The 20,867-nt window shown below is 44.5% G+C and overlaps 1 protein-coding gene across 1 annotated transcript; it reads right to left on the reverse strand.

Annotated features, from left to right (window-relative positions):
• Positions 1–227: 227 nt before the first annotated feature.
• adam28 (ADAM metallopeptidase domain 28) lies at positions 228–17,601 on the reverse strand. Its single transcript, XM_063018344.1, has 22 exons — positions 17,541–17,601; positions 14,839–14,930; positions 14,582–14,658; positions 12,122–12,200; positions 11,963–12,039; positions 10,628–10,811; positions 10,420–10,482; positions 9,949–10,020; positions 8,797–8,966; positions 8,503–8,584; positions 7,673–7,803; positions 6,868–7,045; positions 4,432–4,521; positions 4,130–4,325; positions 3,936–4,041; positions 3,683–3,839; positions 3,405–3,485; positions 3,085–3,178; positions 1,898–2,006; positions 1,716–1,800; positions 1,514–1,606; positions 228–981 (listed from the first exon to the last, which is right to left on the reverse strand). Exons 1-22 carry the CDS (start codon positions 17,599–17,601, stop codon positions 946–948), a joined length of 2,313 nt encoding a protein of 770 aa, XP_062874414.1. The 3' UTR covers positions 228–945.
• Positions 17,602–20,867: the final 3,266 nt, after the last annotated feature.

Raw genomic sequence — 20,867 nt, forward strand, 5'->3', positions numbered from 1 at the left:
TTACGTCACAACTTTTCCCGCAGGCAACAGTAACTAGGGCAAAGACTCAGTTTCCCCTAAATGTTAAATAACAGCGTCACAGAGCTTCGTTTAAACTGAATGTATACGATTTAACTCGACCTCTGTTTGGCATTTAATCTGTAACCATCGTAAGATAAGAAAAACCCTGATAATGAATGATTCACTGACGGCAAAATATGAACCAAATAAGCAATTTATTACCACCTATATTCAGTAACGTAAGAAAACATCATAATCATTAAAAGCATTCACACTTCCATTTACTCACTTATTCATGGCACTGTTCCATCATATAAAAATAAATAATTCGATTTAAAAAAGCTATATACAGTTCAAGGATCTTATGAAAATAATATACTGCTGAGCAGGGTTTAGTGCCCTGAGCTCACTGTTAAACTAGCTGGCATTCACCACCAATTTCAAGACGTCCTATTCCAAACTGAACAATAACAACATTTACAGTACGGTATTATCCAGTAAGTCAGGCCAGGCTTGTGTTCGGTGAAGGCTGGTCCATTTTCTGCTTTGTTCGTTGATAAACAGTAAGCTGTGCTTCATGAGTCGGTCTATAGAGGGCACCATTAGAAAAACTTTGGTGACTGATTCTTCTGATGAAGTTTAGCTCCAACCCACTGGCGCCCAAACCAGTGCAAGATGCTTTCAGGTCCAGATATTCAGTATTTTTGGTTTTAAAAGAGTTAAGGGGGGCAATCAAGCCTTTTAAACAGAACACAGGGATGTCTAGGTCTAGGATGAGTGCTTTCTCCAGCAAGCACAATGAATAAAACTGTATTGAAATGAATACGGTCAAATCCAGCCTCTCTCTTCAGAGCAGTAGATTTGAAGAAGCTAGCATCCGTCCTTTTCAAGTCATGTTCAGTGCTGGTTGTGTATAGTCGTCCCCCTCCCAAATTGGTTCGATTTTCACACCTTTGGGAGAGGAGGAACTGGTCGAAGAGCCTAAAAGAAGAAAAACACATGGCAGGATTGGTATCAGATTAGGGTAAACGTTTGATATTGGTATTGAGCTTAAACTCATCATGGGCTCACAGGCTATTGTGCAAAAAAAGACCTACTAGATGCCTTCTTTATGCATGGTAGCCTATCTAAGCACATGGCAAACTGTGGACCATGCTTACTATGTTCCTCAAGCTTCTATGGTGTGACCAGTTTGTGATGGTTTAAACAAATTTCTTCTAAGCACAGGATGACCATGGTTTTTTCCCCCACAACCTTAGCAGGAGATCAAGATTCTAAATGCTTTGTAATAGGTGCAGTCAAGCTAGCCATGTTTATATACAGTGGACTCTGTATATAAGTATGTAAGCCATGCCCCAAAGGTAAACGACATTATGGAACTTTCGACACCACCACGGTAGAAATCCAGGTTGCTGTATGTTTATTTTTAACATTGTGTGTTGTAGCATGTTTGCTGAATGATTAATTCTAGTCAACACCACCAGCATGTGATCATTCGTAAAACAGGTGATACCTTTTGGGCTGTTCTGAAGTCAGTGTGCAGGGTTTTGGGTGGGGCGGATGCTTTAGCAGGAGGTGGTGGTGGCGGACCTTTGGGGCGAATTCCCTGAAGAACAATACATCACTGTTAATGTAAATTATTACTCTCTTATAACAGAAACATGAATAAGTTACACATTACAAAGATTACAAAGAGAAGTGAGGTTTAGAGTTACCGTGAAGGTGCTCTGCTGGTGAGGGTTTGCTCTCGGCTGGCTGAACTGAGCGCTCGTGACGGGGGCTGGAACCTGGCTCTGAATCCTGAAGAACAAGAATACGTGTTTTACAATTCAAATGAAATGCATGGCATCGTCCTGGATGTTAAAAAAAAAATGCAGATGGGCGTATTCATGCGTACCAAGTTTGCTGTGGGCGACTCTTTCGGCGCTTCATTAAAAAGATGCCGAATCCAACTAGAAAAGCTCCTATTAGGATGCAGATCCCCATGCTGATGCCTATAATAATACCTAAAGGAAAGACAAGGGTTGAAAGGTGCAATTTCATCCACGTGGATCTCTGTTTCAGACTCATCCAGACTGATCTGTTTGGTATCTGAGACTAGAACTGGGGTTTACTGTAGTATATACAACGATCAACCATAACATTAAAACCACCTCCTTGTTTCTACACTCACTGTCCATTTTATCAGCTCCACTTACCATATAGAAGCACTTTGTAGTTCTACAATTACTGACTGTAGTCCATCTGGTTCTCTACATTATTTGTTGGCTCCTTTCATGCTGTTGTTCAATGGTCAGGACCCCCACAGAGCAGGTATTATTTAGGTGGTGGATGAGTATGAGTTTTTAAACACCTCACTGTCACTGCTGGACTGAGAATAGTCCACCAACCAAAAACATCCAGCCAACAGCGCCCCGTGGGCAGCATCCTGTGACCACTGATGAAGGTCTAGAAGATGACCGACTCAAACAGCAGCAATAGATGAGCGATCGTCTCTGACTTTACATCTACAAGGTGGACCGACTAGGTAGGAGTGTCTAATAGAGTGGACAGTGAGTGGACACGGTATTTAAAAACTCCAGGAGCGCTGCTGTGTCTGATCCACTCATACCAGCACAACACACACTAACACACCACCACCATGTCAGTGTCATTGCAGTGCTGAGAATGATCCACCACCTAAATAATACCTGCTCTGTGGTGGTCCTGTGGGGGTCCTGACCTTTGAAGAACAACATGAAAGGGGGCTAACAAAGCATGCAGAGAAACAGATGGACCACAGTCAGTAATTGTAGAACTACAAAGTGCTTCTATATGGTAAGTGGAGCTGATAAAATGGACAGTGAGTGTAGAAACAAGTAGGTGGCTTTAATGTTTAATGTTATGGCTGATGTGGGTTGCACTTTGATTGCCAACACAACTAAGACCTTAGAACTCTGTTATGGTATCTGAAGCTACGAACTATAGCTTTTATGGGACTGCAATTTGACTGGTATCTTCTGTAGACTGGTAGAGAGATGGGTATCTAGATGTTTCTGTACCTAGAGTCTACAATATTAATAAATAAAAAAAGGTATTACGTACCAATAGGTGGCAGGTTGGCAGAATTAGATGGTCTCTTGCAGTCAGGTGGGAGCCAACCAGGCTCACAGCTACATTCCAGCTTGTGATTGCAGACCTGAAAGAGCCACACAATATAGTCGTCATTGTCATGACCATAGCCATGGGTGCTGTATCTCACGTCTAGGCTCTTGAGCAAGGTATATTAAGAATGCCATTGTTTACTGCCTGGCTGTGGTTCCAGTTCCCAGACAGTGTCTTTTCACTCCAACATGTCTGATTTATCTCATTCAATATTAATGGGTTGGCTTCAAGATCCAAGAACTTGTAGACAGCAGACTTACCCCATTGCCTTGGCACTTGGCTGAGCAGTTGGTAGCCTTGTAGGCATCATCCAAGGTCACACATTGGTTCTGACTACACACCTGCATTTGAGAAACAGCCGAGTATTAGATTTCTTCAGGATCTACCCAGGGTCTACCCAGGGAAACCATTCACACACCAAACGTTTATTAATGACCTATTTTAGGCTTCTGGTCAAGATGAGCTGCATGAATGCAACAGACATGGGCGTGTATGGAAGCTAGGGTTATAACTATTCCTATAAAGCGTGAGAGCTTACCATCCCATCACCACACTTGGTTCCGGTGTCCACCTGGCCAAAGTCGTTTTCGCGGTCACCGTAGAAAGTGGCTTTGCATTTGCCGAACGTGACCAGGCGTCCGTAGTTCGGATCGCCCTGGCCGTTTTCGCAGAAGACCTTACCGCACATTACGTCCCTACAAGCAAAAAATAGAATTAAATTAGGGCTGAATGGCAAGAAATAGCTTCAGCTGGACTGAGCAGAGTTTAATGCAAAATTCTTGGGGTCTTACTGTTTCTGGCACCCTATGTACTGGTCGTTGGTGGGACGCGAGCAGAAGGCAAAGTACGTTCCCCTCGAGTTCTGGTTGTAGCAGTAGTCACTTCCCACCACAGCACCTAAGATCAGCACCAGTTATTGGTTTTTAAACTTAATAAATCAGTGTGGTAATAATGACGATTTATCATCCTGGGAAACGAAACGTACCTGAACCCCACATTTTAACGCACTGCTCCTCCTTTTGTGGGCACTGCCCGTTGTAGCAGTAACCTTTACCGTTCTTGCATGGCCCACCGTTTACAGCAAACATGTCCTCGGGGCAGAAGTTGGATTTGCCCGTGCAGTATTCCGGCAGGTCGCACTCGTCCACTCTGGTGCGGCACATGTGGGTGTCGTCGACAATCTACCGAGAGAATTGGCTTTATTTTGGGGTGCGAGTGAGGTTTACATCGGTGTTAAAACCTCTTATGGTTCACCTACTGGCATGAGCGATAAAACCGTGGTCTTACCTTACAGTCCTGGCAGCACTCTCCCTCAGCACACTGCGAGCCCCGAGTAAATTCGCAGGTGGTGGCGTTGCAGCATGGGTTGGTACATTCCTGCCCAAATACAGACAGATACCCATCAGTAAACATCACTTCGGGTGCATGAGGGGTGTGATGTGAGGAAACGGGGGAACACACTTTTCTATTACTCTGATAGTCTAGTGACTGAAATTGAGTTGGAATTGACTTCAGATTTACTTCTATCTGAATGTCCTAGGTCAGGGGTGTCGAACTCATTTCCACAGAGGGCCACATCTGCATTACGGTGGCCCTCAAAGGGCCGATTGCACATTTTGGGATTATTTGTAAATATTTCTCAGCATCACTTGTTGGAAAACCGCCTCATTTAAACGCTGATGTGGAAACGCTGCCATCTAGTGGCGGGATGCAGTTCATGTACGATTTTACAGCGTATTTTAAGACAAATATACGTCTTTTAAGCTCTCACGGCCACATAAAATGACACGGCGGGCCGGATTTGGCCCACGATTGTAACGTATCCTGCTGTGATTGCAGTCTCCTTTTAAGACTTGGACAATTTGTTGTTTTTCTGGGAGGCTAAATTCTGTGTTTGGTGTCAAAATGTCAAATTTATTCTGTATATTGATAATGTATATCTACATTTATATTGTCCTCCATTACCACAGACACAGCCTCATAACACAAGAGACGCACCGGTTTCTCTTCTTAAAGCACAAAATTTTTTTCCTTCTGCTTCAATTTTCTTTTCTTGTACATGTTGAGATGATTTGTAAATATTTCTCAGCATCACTTGTTGGAAAACTGCCTCAGTTAAATGCTGATGTGGAACCGCTGCCATCTAGTGGCGAGCTCTCGCGGCCACATAAAATGACATAGCGGGCCGGATTTGAGTTTGACACGTGTCCAGGGTACACTGTGACAGTTGGTCCCCGGAGCAAGGTCATAAACCCTTAGTTACTCGGATTATATTCTGTCTCGACTGCTAGTCTTCGGGATTAATGCAGAAATGTAAATATGACTAAGCCTTACAAGAGTCAGGTCATGTTTACATTTGTGCAAGCACCATCAGGGCGGTGATGGCTTGGCGATGAAGACTCTTGACTTTTTATTACAAGGTCAAGGGTTTACATTGCATCACCGTCAAGCTGTCACTATTAAGCTCTTGAGCAAGGCTTGTTCTGTATTCAGTGTAGTAGTCTGTACTCAGTCCCGGTGGTGGACTAGCTAGCCTAGGAGATCACGGCGCCACCTGAGCGTCTACTGTAGCGAAACAGACCTTGTCAACAGGCCAGCAACCAGACAAGACTCTTTGTGGTTTTGCCCTCGTGATAGCTTGTTGGACGTGATACTTGACAGCACAGTTTTGATTGCACTAACATGATCCTCCAGATCAGCACTTCTCAAATTTAGCAGCCTGTTTCAATTCGCTTTTTTAAGCCCTCTGGGATCTAAACTGCACATTAAACCACACTGATTTAAACCACACGCTGAATTAGCTTATCTCCGAGGCATGATGGGACACGCCTCATCTTCTTCTTGGTTTTTTCAGGGGAAAAATTCTTTCTTGAGTAAAGCGCATATTTGGCCTGTCCAAACAAACCCAGCTAGGAGGTTGAACATATTTCCAGCTTCTACTATATACAGATCAGCCATAACATTAAAACCACCTCCACTTACCATATAGAAGCACTTTGTAGTTCTACAATTACTGACTGTAGTCCATCTGTTTCTCTACATGCTTTGTTAACCCCCTTTCATGCTGTTCTTCAATGGTCAGGACCCCCACAGGACCACCACAGAGCAGGTATTATTTAGGTGTTGGATGATTCTCAGCACTGCAGTGACACTGACATGGTGGTGGTGTGTTAGTGTGTGTTGTGCTGGTATGAGTGGATCAGACACAGCAGCACTGATCACTGCTGGACTGAGAATAGTCCACCAACCAAAAATATATCCAGCCAACAGCGCCCCGTGGGCAGCGTCCTGTGACCACTGATGAAGGTCTAGAAGATGACCGACTCAAACAGCAGCAATAGATGAGCGATCGTCTCTGACTTTACATCTACAAGGTGGACCGACTAGGTAGGAGTGTCTAATAGAGTGGACAGTGAGTAGACACGGTATTTAAAAACTCCAGGAGCGCTGCTGTGTCTGATCCACTCAAGTGGTAAGTAAAGCTGATAACATGGACAGTGAGTGTAGAAACAAGGAGGTGGTTTTAATGTTATGGCTGATCAGTGTATATGCTGCATAAGGCCAAATGTAGAAGATCGGGGAGCTAAAGTCCTCAGTATGGCGCGGTTGGCAAGGTTTTATCAGCATTGGACGCTACAAGTCGATTGGGACGTGATAAACTCTGACTGTCTAGAGATGGGGGATCTGAGAGGTCAGCCTACAGTTGGAAAAGTCCCTAAATACCTCCACAGATCCGCAGTCGCACTTCTCTCCCTTCTCTCTGAATCCGTTCCCACACACGGCAAGCGTGAGCAGCTCTTCGGGCTGGGGTTTATTCAGCAGGCACTCTGGGTTTCGGGTGTTCAGGTAGGTTTCGAAGTTGGCGATGCTGCAGCTGCTGAAGTGCTGTGGGATGGCGTAACTGCGGACATGAAGGCAACAAAAAGTCAAGAATTGTGGTGTTGAGTCCATCGCCTGTTCCATCAAACCAAAATATGTTTTATTAGTTCTGATCAGGAATTCTCTTGGTCTGGTGTCACCCGGAAACTCTGGGAGCAAACCGGGACAAATCCGGGCCAGGGCACAGGGTCTTTTACTTCATTACGTACACCTAGGGGCATTTAAAAGCAGCCAGTCCATCTTCTGTATTTTTGGGAGGTGGAGGGAAACCGAAGTGCCAGGACTTCTCAACAGGAGTTAACGATGCTTATTGTTCACACAGTTTTTGGTGGAAATTCGCAAGAAACGCAAAGATAAACAGGCTAGTCCTGTTGGGGAGACACAAGGACTAAAACAGGGTTCTTCATTTCTCATGCTAGTGCAGCTTCTGCTGAGCAGTCGAAGCGTCTGCACTGGGGGAGGCTCATCACGGATGGCAGTGCGTGGCTCTCCCCACACGATACTGCGCTCCATGAGACCCCGCTCCCTGGCAGGTGAAAATAAGTGATCAGCAGAGAGCGATAAACTCCAATTGGCCATGACTGTATTGATTAAAAAAGGGGGGAAAAAGGTAAACTAATCAAAGATGACTTGATTGCTGAACACTTACCTGAGGGCACCGACCATGATGCAGCTGGCTTCAGTGCACACACACGAGCTGGTATCGTGGTTCATACCGAAGTTGTGGCCCATCTCATGAGCCAGGGTGGCACCTACAGCTATAACACGAGGGTTGTGATTCTGAGGAGCACAACAGTGGACACTGAGTTTGGAATTACTGTAGAACATGGCAGAAGCTTTAAACAGACAATTACATATGAAAGACATTCGGTTAGTAACTGGATGGCACAGCTGACGGCAGTGGCACACAGCAGGTTTTCCAGCTTCCTTCTGTCCCCAAAAGCTGGACTGAGGGTGCAGGGGTAGGGGCAGCTTTAAGTCAAAGTCTATGGATAACACCATGGCACAGCTGGTAGGGCTAATGGCATACGGCAGCATAAGTCCTCCTCAGTAAGGAGTTTGGCGTGTCCACATGGCTTTCCTCCTGGTATTCAATCCGTCTAAGGGTGGACAACTTCAAATTTGGTCTGCACAGGATGACTGGGATAAAACAGCTAGAAGACAAGCTGACAGTCCGGTGTCCAAATACTTTTGGCCATATAGAGTCCAAATGATGGTTTATTGCACTGCCATTATAATTAAGCCAAAGCACCATTAAACACACCATACTAGGTTTCCAGAAGTTGCAGAGGAATTGATTTTAAGCCACAACATCCGTTAAATTAAACGGCACTGTCGTGGTGTAACGTGTTTTTAACCAATACAGGAAGTTGCATGTAGACGTTGGCATGAACAAGCTGTACTGGCACTTCTGCTACCAACGTGAGATCTGATCACACAAACAGGATGAGATGGAGAAGCTTTCTGGGATTACGGTACCTGAATGACGCCAGTTGAATGGCCCGTACACAGGGTGCCGATAAACGCCAGGCCCACGGTGGCACCCTCGAAATCGATCCCACTGAAACATTGACAGCAAGGAACATGATTATTTTCCATACGTTTCAAAAGTATATGGACATCATTCTTAAATATTGAGCCTGGGTGTTTTAGAAGGCCAGGCTCACGATTGACATCTGAAGGGTCCACACAGATCTGGGATGAACGGGGATGCCGACCGTGAGCCTGGCCTTCTCATTCATCCTCAGTCATGTGATACTGCACATTACTAACGTCAGCAGGTGAGCGTTGTCGTGCTTCTTCCTCTTCATCAGATTTTCGTTCCTGTACTTGGTGAACTTGTCCAGCGTCTCGCCGGCCGGCGGCGTCACCAGAATCTTGTCGGCGTCCGTCCACACCTCCAGTCCGGTCACGGCGATGAAGGTGTTCAGCGGCTTGTACACCTGTGGAGGGACTCGCGTTAGCTCGGAGGATTAATTGCTAAGCAGACATCAAGACTGGGATTTGTTTCACACCGTGAATCATCTTCATGTTCAGTCCATTTTGTCCCGGCAACTTTAACTGTTTAACTGTTTAAATGATGGGTTTGGTTTTGTCCCCTCAGCATTTTTCAGACAATTAATTTTGTCCCCAGAACATTTTTTTTTTAATGGCCCATTTTGTCCCTGCAGCCTTTTCATGTGTTGGTGTTTGTCCCACAATGTGGTTTTTTTATGCTTAATTTTGGCCACACAGCTTTTTCAAATGTTGGATTTTGTCCCCAGAACTAAAATGATTTTTTTGTCCCTGCAACTTTTCCAAAGGTTCAGTTTTGTCCCCACATTTATTCTTGAAATCCTTAGTTTGTCCCCTGAACATTTTGTAAATAAAGGGTTTGGTTTCCCTCACTTTTGAGGGGTTTGGTTTTGTCCCCTGAACGTATTTTTTTAATTGTCTCTGCAACTTTTTCACATGTTAGATTTTGTCCTCAGAACTAAAATGATCTTCTTTGTCCCCGCAACTTTTCCAAAGGCTCAGTTTTGTCCCCACATTTAGGTTTGGTTTTGTCCCCACAATGTGTTTTGAAATGCTTAATCTTGTCCCTGCAACTTTTTCAAAGGCTCAGTTTTGTCCCCACATTTACTTTTGAAATACTTAGCTTGTCCCCTAAACCTTTGTCCCTGCAACTTTTTCAAATGTTGGATTTTGTCAGCCGCTCAGGTGGCGCAGCGGTAAAGTACGCTTGCACACCAGAGTTGGGGTCTCGAATACATCGTATCGAATCTCAGCTCTGCCTTTCCGACTGGGCTGGGCGGCAGCATGAACAACGATTGGCTAACTTTGGTTTCTCTCACTTTTCGTGTTGACGTTTTTACTTTTATTAATAATCTCGGACTCTTAACTGGAATCACGAGTAGATGTTTGAACATGAGCTTTGTGACTCACCAGGTTGACAAAGTTGACGATCTCGAAGATTCTGTTTCTCACTTTGTTGACGTCGCTGTCCATTTTCAGAAACTGTCGGAACAGAAACAGGAGGTGATCCAGAGTTCACTGAAACCTGACGATTAAACCACAACGTGCTGAACTAGCGGCGGTTTATTTCCTGATACCGAAGTGCCGTGTGGTTAATCATTCTCACATTTAACCACAACTTTAAAATTGTCCATGACTGTTTGACGCTCGAGCAGCCAGTTGCGCCACTGGGCATTAAAACCCAGCTTCATTTACCGCTAATCATCATGTGTGAAAAATGTGATGTAATAGGTCATTAGCAGCATTAACGTGGCCTCCATTGTGGTTCCACTATTGTTTTTTATTCACCCACTGGACCAGAGTTTCAGCCACAGGTGGAATTTAGCACCAGATTAAAGGAAATTTGAGTGGGTGCGGATCGTATTTCAGGCGATTACGTACCATTCTGTTATCGGCTACAAGGAACAGTTCGTTGTACTTGTTCCGCTGAAGCATAGTCGGCCCCTGATCATGGGAAAAAGAACAATGGATTAGGACATTTGTTTTAGTACATTTTGTCAAACTTGGACTTGTTATAAGGACGGGTGTCCACATACTTTTGGCCATATACACTTTACACAATTTATCAGCAATATCAAAGTTTTCTTACTGAAGCGCGAGATCTGGACTTGCTGATTCGAGGAAGATCCTCAACCGTCAGGTCCCAGGTGGTGTTGGTGACCCCACACACAGCTGGAGTTCCGTTCACGTCCTCGTACTTCAGCACCGCGTGGTCGCCGTCCTCAGATAGAGGCTCAATGAGGAACCTCTGTTCCGCCGTCTGGATGTAGCCCCTGGAAAACAACGTGCTGTGGGATGAGCGGAATCCCGGGTCCAGTCGCATCAACTGGGTTTAAAAAGTAGCTGGCTGAACTAAACCACACATAAGGGACTAAATAATGAGGTTAACTAGTTTTGACTAATAGTGACCAGTTTGGGACGCAGCCTAAATCAGTTCTCGCTCTGGAATGGTCACTTTTCAAACCTGTAACATCAAATAGTTTTTTATTGTTGTAGTTTTGGGGTGGTGATGACTTAATAAAAATGCTTAAAGACAGATCATGTTTATTCTGCAGCAGTCTTGGTTTTTGATTTTGACCAGTAAAAGTTTGGGTATTGGCTAGTATAGGCCCTGTTTCTGTCCTGGTTTAGCTTGGTATAGGAACTGATCTCAGTCTTGGTCTCATTATTAGTTTTGGTTGGTGTGGGTTCTTGTTCTTGTCTTGGTCTCAGGTAAAATGATAACAGGTTTTGTCTTTGTGTAGTTTGTCATGGGTTCTGGTCTTGTCTTAATCTTGGATAATATGGGTTCTTGTTTTGGTCTTGGTCATCTTGGTTTTGGTTGGTTTGGTCCTTGGTTTTGTCTTTAGTCTGATTGGTCTGATTGTTGGTGTGGGTTGGTATGAGTCTTGGTCTTGGTTTAAATGGGACCTGGTTTTGTCTTTGTGTAGTTTGTTATTGGTTTTCTGGTCTTGGTTCACATGGATTCTTTTTTTGGTTTGGTTTTGGTTGATATGGTCCTTTGTCATGTCTTGCTTTTTACCATTAAAAAGTCTTGGTCTTGTCTTGGTCTCATTATTGGTTTTGGTTGGTGTGGGTTCTTGTTCTTGTCTTGGTTTAAATGGGATCTAGTTTTGGTTTCTTGTCTTGGTCTTGGTTGACATTTTGGTCTTTGGTCTTTTGGTTCCTGTCTTGTCCTGCCTTTTACCATAAAAAGTCTTGGTCTGATTATTGCTTTTAGTTGGGTCTTGTTCTCTCATCTTGGTTGAAGTTGGATCTGGTTTTGTTCTTGTGTAGTGTGTTATGGTCATTGGTCTTGTCTTGTTTTGCCCTTTACCATAAAAGGCCCTGTATATACACGCGACGTCACTTAATCCCTGGAACTGAGAACTTCCAGTAAACACACAATGATGTCCTGTAGAGAAGAAACATCTCGTGAACGTACCGTAACCCATCGCAGGTGCTCACGCTGACCATTGAGCTGCTTTCGTTCGCAATCCTTCCATGATAGTAGCAGAGATCCTAAAACAGCAAGACATTTCCTTGTCAGATTAATGAAGCTGTGTGTTGGGGAAAATGTCATGAATGCAGGAAGTTCTCGTACCAGCTCATCAGGTTTGGTTGTCACAGGAGTTCCATCATCCAGATAAAACGTTTCGGTGTAGTCGTTCGTTAAGAAATCACTGTGGAATCCAACAAAGGTACAAATGTTAGAGAAATGGATCCATCTATCGACCCAAGGAGCTCTTTAGTTATTACTCTAGGACAGTGGTTCTCAAACCTTTTAGACCGAGTACCACCCATTATCAAATCGAAACTTCCAAGTACCACCTATGTTTCTCATCACAGAACCACATAAGGCTCACATTAATTAGGTGTGTGTATATATATATATATATATTAGTGATGGGAATTATGGCTTCTTGACGGGAGCTGGATCTTTTTTTTCCTTTCAAGGAGCCGTTCAAAAAGTGACTTCACGCTACTAGGTAAACTATAAGACACCCTCGATATTAACATCAAATTTGCATTAAATGTAGGCCTAATTCAAACATCACTTAAATGAGAAAGATTCATTTCAAAAAGCAAAAAAACTACAGGGAAGAGACAGACTGTGGTTGCATTTCATTAAGTTTCAGAAAAATCCTCTCTTGTACAGAGATGTGACTGTGTTTGTTTCTGCTTTAAAACATAAGCACAATGAAATAATCAGATTTAACAGAATTAAACAAGTTCATAGTTTATTTCTCAATTATTTGTAATTATACTACTATCTCTCTCTCTCTCTCTCTCTCTCTCTCTCTCTCTCTCTCTCTCTCTTTCTCTCTCTCTGTGTGTGTGTGTGTGTGTGTGTGTCTCGTTCTCCGCAATACTGAAAGTGTTTCGGATTTGAATATCGACAATACACAGCCTTTATTACGATTTACGATTAATTCCCCTTTACTGATGGAAGCTGAATGGGTGGATTACAGCCGATAAGAATTGTGCAGAAATAAAAGACTCGGCTCCTTTCGTTCATTTCAAAGATCCGTTCAATAGAATCGGCATGTGAGTTAATGGGATGCGTCTGTTTAGCGGAGCAGCCAGGAACGAGATCAGTGAGCTTCAAACGCAGATCTGATCTGATAAAAGCGAGAGATTTACTGATAACTTTACTGATAACTTTACTGATACCGTTTCGGAAATTTCCAGATGGAAACCGCGAACGTGAAGTATAGACGTAATGAAGTACGGTGTCTGCGTAGCCCCGAATATTTTAAATAACACATTAGTTTTAATACGATTTGTTTTAATTCAACTGATTTTATTAAAACAGAATTATAAGAATTTTATTAGTAATTTACACATTTTGTTATTTTTTATTTATTATTATTATAATTTTTTTTTTCGGTGCACTTTTCCGAGATTATCTGGCGTACCACCTCGTGCTGCTTCACGTACCACCAGTGGTACGCGTACCACAGTTTGAGAACCACTGCTCTAGGAGAAGCAAGTACCACAGAACCCAGGCCAGGTGTTTTTCTCCAGTTCCACTACCAAAAGCTCACACTTAAGAATTTAACATTCATTCTAAAGCACCACCTTTAGCACCCAAGATCCTAATGGAATCACAGACTTTGGGTTCTGTTCCAAAAGCAGTATTCGAATACCAAGGGTTCAATTCTGCTCAGATCTTTTACCAAATGCACCAGTTTCAGAACCAAAGGTCCCAGTATAGGATCAAAGCAACCAAAAGGTTTACGTGGTGTGGTACCATGAGCAAAAGCCTTGAACAAATGGACCAATGACATGACCAGCGTCCACCCCTCTGAATAGTTCTTTACACCAGCCAGCGGTGGATTCTCACAGTGGGTTACACTATGCCCTGCTACTTGTTTTAGCACCTCAACAGGACAGCGGCTGCCTCTGAATTATCACGATTATCTTTGATTTTTCACTACAGGTTATAAAATAAAAACACAAAACATTTTTCCCTAAAAATCCGACTCTGTTCAGCTCTTTTGAGGCAGAAACAACCGCAGTGTCTTGTGTCATAAATGATGTTCAGCAGTAAGTGGTTGAGGAAACGAAACAACCCCCGAGTTGCGACATATTCTCACTTCCGGACTCGATACCGCAGGATTTGTTTAAACACATTATATACTTAAGTATTTGGACACCTGACGCTGAGCTTATTGGGCAACTATGGGAAAATACACCAATACAATACAATTACTGACTGTAGTCTATCTGTTTCTCTACATGCTTTGTTAGCCCCCTTTCATGCTGTTCTTCAATGGTCAGGACCCCCACAGGACCACCACAGTCAGATCACCATGTCAGTGTCACTGCAGTGCTGAGAATGATCCACCACCTAAATAATACCTGCTCTGTGGGGGTCCTGACCATTGAAGAACAGGATGAAAGGAGGCTAACAAAGCATGCAGAGAAACAGATGGACTACAGTCAGTAATTGTAGCACTACAAAGTGCTTCTATATGGTGAGTGGAGCTGATAAAATGGACAGTGAGTGTAGAAACAAGGAGGTATTTTTTATACTCTATAAATGAGCGATCATACTTACTCGTTCTTCTCTAGATGCATTTCGATGTCTTTGCCCCCCAGCGTCATGGCATATTTCACCTTCTGAGGCCTGGAGGACTAAAAAGACAAAAGAAAAAGGTCAAAACTTGCAATGAGGACTAAAAGTTAAGACCAAAAGTATGTGGACACCCTATATTTTTTATTAAGTTTCCAGTTTGCTGCGGTGGGTCCTGACCCCAACCCATTACACGTCTTTAGGATGAATCGGAATGCTGATTGTGAGCCAGGCCATCTCACCTCTATATCTCTCTTATGAAGGTCGTGCAGTCTGATTGGTCGAACCACCTCGGAGACCTTCACTCCGTCCAGGGTGAAGGAACCTGTAGAACCTGCAGTGGAGAAGAACAGTTAGCGCTCAAGTTATTCGAATCTCAGGTGGCAGTGCTATCGTCCGGTAGGGCGTACACACTTTTACGATTGACTGTCTGTGAGAAGAAAAAGGAAGATGGAAACTATCTAGCCATTAGGAGGTGCGCTCATCGGTGCAGGTCCACAGACGCCGAGTGTGGTATGAGGACCAGAACGAGGTGCTGTGGCGACGCCCCTTTTTTGGAATGTGAGAATGTGAGGCGTTCTTTTTTACCTGAAGTAACAGTGCCGTGTTTTTGTTGTGATCTTGGCAGGACGCTCACTCCTGAAGAGATCAGAGATCAGTCCTGAGCACTCCGTGTTCTTCCTAGAACGTGTTCCTCAAAGTGCCTCTGAAGTTTGCTTTGATCTTCATGTTTCGCAGACTTTCTGTGTACACTGGTACAGGAGGGCGTCCGCATACTTTTGACCACGCTGCGTACTTGTGGTTAATGCTGGGAAATGTTTAACTACGGTCGTTTATGTGCTGGAGGTTTGATTTATCGGCTTGTGTTTGAACTTCCTTCATTCGGTGATCGAGAACAATCGGGTTTCGATCTGCAACCCAGAGCAACTAACGGAGATCCGCGAGGGCCAAAGAGCAGGTTCCTGAAATGCAGACGCATCGGTCTTACAAGGAAGTGGAAGCTTAATTCAGGGGGATTGATAGACTTTACAGGAGACGTTTTGGAAGCTTGGTGTAAGGAACACAAACCCTGGACCCCTGAGCAACTGAAAAAATACACTACATGGACAAAAGTATTAGGACACCCGTTCTTATTATGAATTCATGTTTTTCAGCCAGGTGTAATAAATCAGTTATAAAGAGGGAATTATATGCCTCTAACATGCAGCAACAGTCTAGGGAAGGCCCTTTCCTGTTCCTTGATGAGCAACTCCAGTGTCCTGCAGTGACCTCAGCCCCACCCAACAGCTCTGGAATGAACTGGAACATCGCCTGAGGCTTTTGCACAAATTCCCACAGACACACTTCAAAGTCTTGTAAGAGACTTCTTGGAACCCATTAGTTCCAGTCGTAGCTTCGTATGGTCGCGGCCTCAGGCGCACCCTATGGTGCAAATGCCAGAATGAAGACGAGCTCCTTCCACGGATCACCAGGTTCGGTCAGTTCTGGAGTGCAGACTGTGAGGTAGAGTTTAATTCCCGGATCCAAATAAGGATGTTAAACGGCACTCTACACAGCCAAAAGTATACGGACACCTGAGTTTGTTGGACGTTTACATTCCGTAGGCACTTCTTCTTCATAAATAAGATTTTGGAGCATGTCTGTGGGAATTTTTGCCCATTTAGTCCAACGAGCGTCTGCCAGGTCAGGTTCCGATGCTTGTTGCAAAGCCTGGCTCTCAACAGACGTCCCAATTCATCCCAAAACTGTTCAGATGTGATGAGGTTAAAGGAACTTTGGCCGAATTAGTCAAAAAGAGGAACTATAATATATCCTGGGTCACAGTAGATGTTCCGGTTCGTCTCAGATGTGTTTAGTAGGGCAGAGATGCAGAGCTGTTCGCAATGGTGTAGATAGTAAATGGGTGTAGCCAGTTGTAGCCTAGTGGTTAAGGTACTGGACTAGTAATCAGAAGGTCGCTGGTTCAAGCCCCATCACTGTCAGGTTGCTGCTGTTGGGCCCTTGAGCAAGGCCCTTAAGCCTCAATTGCTCAGACTGTATACTGTCACGGTACTGTAAGTCGCTTTGTTTAAAGGCGTCTGCTAAATGCAAAAAATGTAAATGTAATGTAAATAAAATATCTGAAATGAATAATTAGATAAGGTGTCCCAATACTTTTGTCCATGTAGTGTATTCTCTATCAGTTGCTCAAGGGTCCAGGAGTGTTCCTTACACCAACCTCTCCTGTAAAGTCTCACCAATCCCTCGCATTGCATTAAACCTCCACTTGTTGTCGTCTGCATTCCAGGCACCCGCTGTTCGGCCCTCAAGGAACTCAGTTAGTTGCTCTGGCCATATAAGGTCAGTCAGCTGAAGCCGTGAGTGTTTTTAAGGTCGTAAACACTCGCATGGTGAAACTGTTTCAGATTTATTGCAGGTAAAAAAAGGGCGTGTCACTGTTTTCCTGCTTGGTAGTCCAGACTGATAACGGATTATCTTGTTTACTCAGGTACGACGGCCAGGAGGTGGAACGAAATGAGGTGGTCAGTTGACTAACACGTGATGAATATTTCATTTCCCGTTCGAACCGTGTAAACCGTGGGCCCGGACGCCAAAACCCAAGTGTGAACGTGGTCAAAAGTTTACATACACCTGTGAGGGACACGCTTTGACTGGAGGGCACAAATTCCCACAGATTGTGTGTATAGCCACAGACACTCGTGGTTTTGGATTGGTCCGTCTTCCACACACTTAGATCCAGAATAATCCAAAAATCATTCAACTGCTCCATTAAATTAACAATAAAAGCTCACATCAAAGCAACTGCCAGACATTCATCATTCAGACCATCAAGTTCCAAACTAAACAACCTCCTGGTAAACAAACCCATAAATAAACCAGCTACAGCAGCAGCAGGTGATAAATAAACCAGTTTGTTGATCTCACTGGGTATCCAGTGTCTTACCTGACTGTCCGGTCCACACAGAGAGGAGCAGGAGCCACGGCAGGAGGTTGACATCTGCCATCGCTGGTGTACACATGTCCACTGAAACACTAGATCTTCCTCCCGTCCTCAGCTCGGCCCTTTATGGGTCACCTGAATTCCAAGCCACGCCCGAGACTCCAGCGATCTGCCTACGAGGAAGTGAAGAGCTCAGCACGGCCTTGTCATAACACGCCTCTCGGTGCAGGTATGCAGTGACGGCGTAAACAAACGCCGCCCAGCGCTTGTGCTTCCTGATAACACCGCGGTGAAGGACACTCCCACAGAATATTCAGCTCGGTGAGGAGTTTCTGTTCTGAGGGAACGTCCTGAACCTTCAGCCAAGATGTAACGTTCACGTTCGCACTTAACATGAACAAGATACAGTATGTTGTGATTCAGTGACTCAGTGATTCACTGATTCGGTGATTCATGGTACAGACAGAATGACCTTAAGGATGCATGACGGTGTGATGGACAGCAGGACGGATGGACGGGAAGACAGACAGACAGGGACAGAAGGATGGACAGGTAGCTGGACAATGAGACATAATAATGGACAAGTAGTTGGACAGAGAAATGGACAGACAAATAGATACACAGACCAAGACAGAAGGGACAGAGGGGTTGTGCAGTGAGACAGACAGCTAAAAAAAAAGGTCAGACAGAGAGACAAACAAAAATAGATAGTGGATAGTGGACAGATAATTGAACAGACAATAAAAGCAGTTGGACAAAGACAGAAGTATGGACGCAAAGACAGACGGTCACAGGTAGAAGAATGGACAGGTAGTTTGACCAGGGACGGACTGACAAACACATAAAGACTGAGATGGACATGTATTTGGACACAGCATTGAATGGACAAATATATACACATACAAGATACAATGGACACACTGTTGGGCAGGGGGACAGACAGACATGTATACAGACAAGGATGGAAGGATGGACACATAGTTGGACAGGGGGACAGACAGATGAATATACAGACAAGGACAGATAGCTGGACACATGGTTGGTCAGGGGGACAGATGGACAATTTTACAGACAAAAATGGACACATAGTTGGACAGGGAGACATGAAGACAGAAGGACAAATGGACACACAGTCCAAGACCAAAAGGGATGGAAAGGTTTTTGCCAGACAGATTGGATAGACAGCTTACAAGACAAATCAACAGGTCAACAGTAAACAGAAAACTGGACCCTAGACTGGTCAGGATCTCAGTGGGACCAGGACTACCTGTAAGCACTTGGTGCAGGAAGGAACACTCCTAGAGAGTGCGCCAGTTTTATTGCATTTGTTCACGTATTTACTCGCTAGTTTCCTGTGATTGTCTGAGAGCCTGACATGTGCTTACCTGTGCAGTGAGACCCCCTCCCGATCCGGTCCCTCTCGGCTCTGTCCGATCCTCCCCGCGGACGCTGGGCGCTTCGTATCCGATCAGGCGCGCAGCTCAGTCTGATCTCACGACTGATTCACATCCACAGCTCAGATGTTGTCATTTCCTTCCTCAACGTCTGAACTGAGCTGAGCTGAACTGAACGTTACAGATGTTGAACCTCACAGCTGTTGCACTTTCACCCACTCTGCATTCTTCAGCCCTCCGGAGCACCGAGGGCCATGAAAGGACGTCCATTGTGAGGGTTTTCCGTCACCACACAGCGCTGGAGGTGCAGACGAAGCGTGGAGGTCGTTCTCTGGTTCGTGTTGACGTCTGACTGGCCAGTTTAAAAGCTTTCGTGAGGTGCTGATGTTCCAATGCATCCCAAAGTCGTTCACTGCGGTTGATGTCCAGCGTTTCTCCACAGCAAGCTTCTCAAACCACGTCTTTACGGACCTTGGTTTGTGTACAGTGGTACGGCCATACTGGAACAGGAAAAGGTCTTCCCTAAACTGTCCGGCACATTTGAATAGGTAATTATCAATGTGGCTGAAGTACATGAGGTCAATAATTAGGAGGGGTCCACATACAGCGAGACCATCATTACCCTTTGGGCAGGAGCGTCCGGCTTTTATTCAAAGTGACTTACAGTACTAAGCAATTGAGGGTTAAGGGCCTTGCTCAAGGGTCCAACAGGGGCAACCTGGCACTGGTGGGGCTTGAACCAGCAACCTTATGATTACTAGTCCAGTATCTTAACCACAAGGCAAATACCGCCTTAGAATTATGGGACAAAATGTAACCACGATGCTGCCAAAAGTTAAGCCTAGTGGTTAAGGTACTGGACTTGTAATCAGAAGGTTGCTGGTTCAAAGCCCACCACTGCCAGGTAATCACTGTTGTGCCCTTAACCCTTAATTGCTTAGTACTGTATACTGTAAGTCGCTCTGGTTATAAGCGTCTAATAAATGCCAAAAATGTACATGTATTTATTTATTTATTTATTTATGGGGGGGTGTTAGGGTGTCCTCCCTTTTTTCCCAATTTAGTCATTGCCAATTTCCACTTACAGTTCCTCAGCTGTAGCGTAGGCTGCTTCTTTTCACCCATCAGTGGTGGACTACCAAAGCCAGACCTATCACGTACAAAGAGTTGCACAGAATGGGTTAAGCGCCTTGCTCAAGGGCCCAACAGTGGCAGAATGGCTGGGATTCGAACTCTCAACCTTTAGTTTGATAGTCCAAAGCTCTACCCATTAGGCTACCACCAGCCCCCTTAGAAGGTCAAGGTTTCAACACCCATGTTGTTGGTCTGGAGTCTTAGATGGGGAGGCCAACCGAGGGCCAAGTATAATTATGAAGTTATAAGACATGGCGGGGGGTTTGGAATGGGATGTCCAACAAGTTCATGGTCAGATGTCCCAATACTTTTGTTAAATAACAACTTTGGTGTAAATTGAAACCTCATTGGGAGTCAGACTGTGAGCCTCGGTTCCAGAAATACACTAATTTACATCTGCCGAGCGTCACATCAGGCCTGATTGCTGACGTCCTGTGATAAGTCAGATATCATCACGTCTTCGTGGAAGTTCCTCAGTTTCAGTAGGCGACTCGAGTCTGATTTCCGCTTCATGGTGAACCGCTGCTTCAGCTGTGAAACTTGGACGATGTTGCAACACTGCAAGCGTAACGTGGGAATGTTTAGTGGTAGGTTCGAATCCTGCAACATCCTGTGAAGAAAATGTTAAAACGACCCATGGTATTAAGCAGCTTGTTGGGTTTCCTTACGGTGCTGGAGTTACCTGGAGTGCCTAGTACAAAATAAGCAGTCACCTTAAAGTTCCCACAGGAACACCATCCTACATTCAGAAGGAAAAATGTGCAGTATGTTAGTCTGGGAAGGTTAGAAAGGCATTTCTTAG

This window comes from Trichomycterus rosablanca, chromosome 21, assembly GCF_030014385.1.
Source record: "Trichomycterus rosablanca isolate fTriRos1 chromosome 21, fTriRos1.hap1, whole genome shotgun sequence".
In the NCBI taxonomy this organism is placed as follows: Eukaryota; Metazoa; Chordata; class Actinopteri; order Siluriformes; family Trichomycteridae; genus Trichomycterus; species Trichomycterus rosablanca.

Excerpts from the sequence above, each read along its gene's own strand:
- adam28 (XM_063018344.1), bottom strand. The coding sequence starts at position 17,601 with ATGGCAGATGTCAACCTCCTGCCGTGGCTCCTGCTCCTCTCTGTGTGG. Across the intron at positions 4,326-4,431 it reads AGTGCTGCCAGGACTGTAAG|ATTGTCGACGACACCCACAT; the intron begins GTAAGACCACGG and ends TTCTCTCGGTAG. Across the intron at positions 2,007-3,084 it reads TGCCAACCTGCCACCTATTG|GTATTATTATAGGCATCAGC; the intron begins GTACGTAATACC and ends TCTTTCCTTTAG.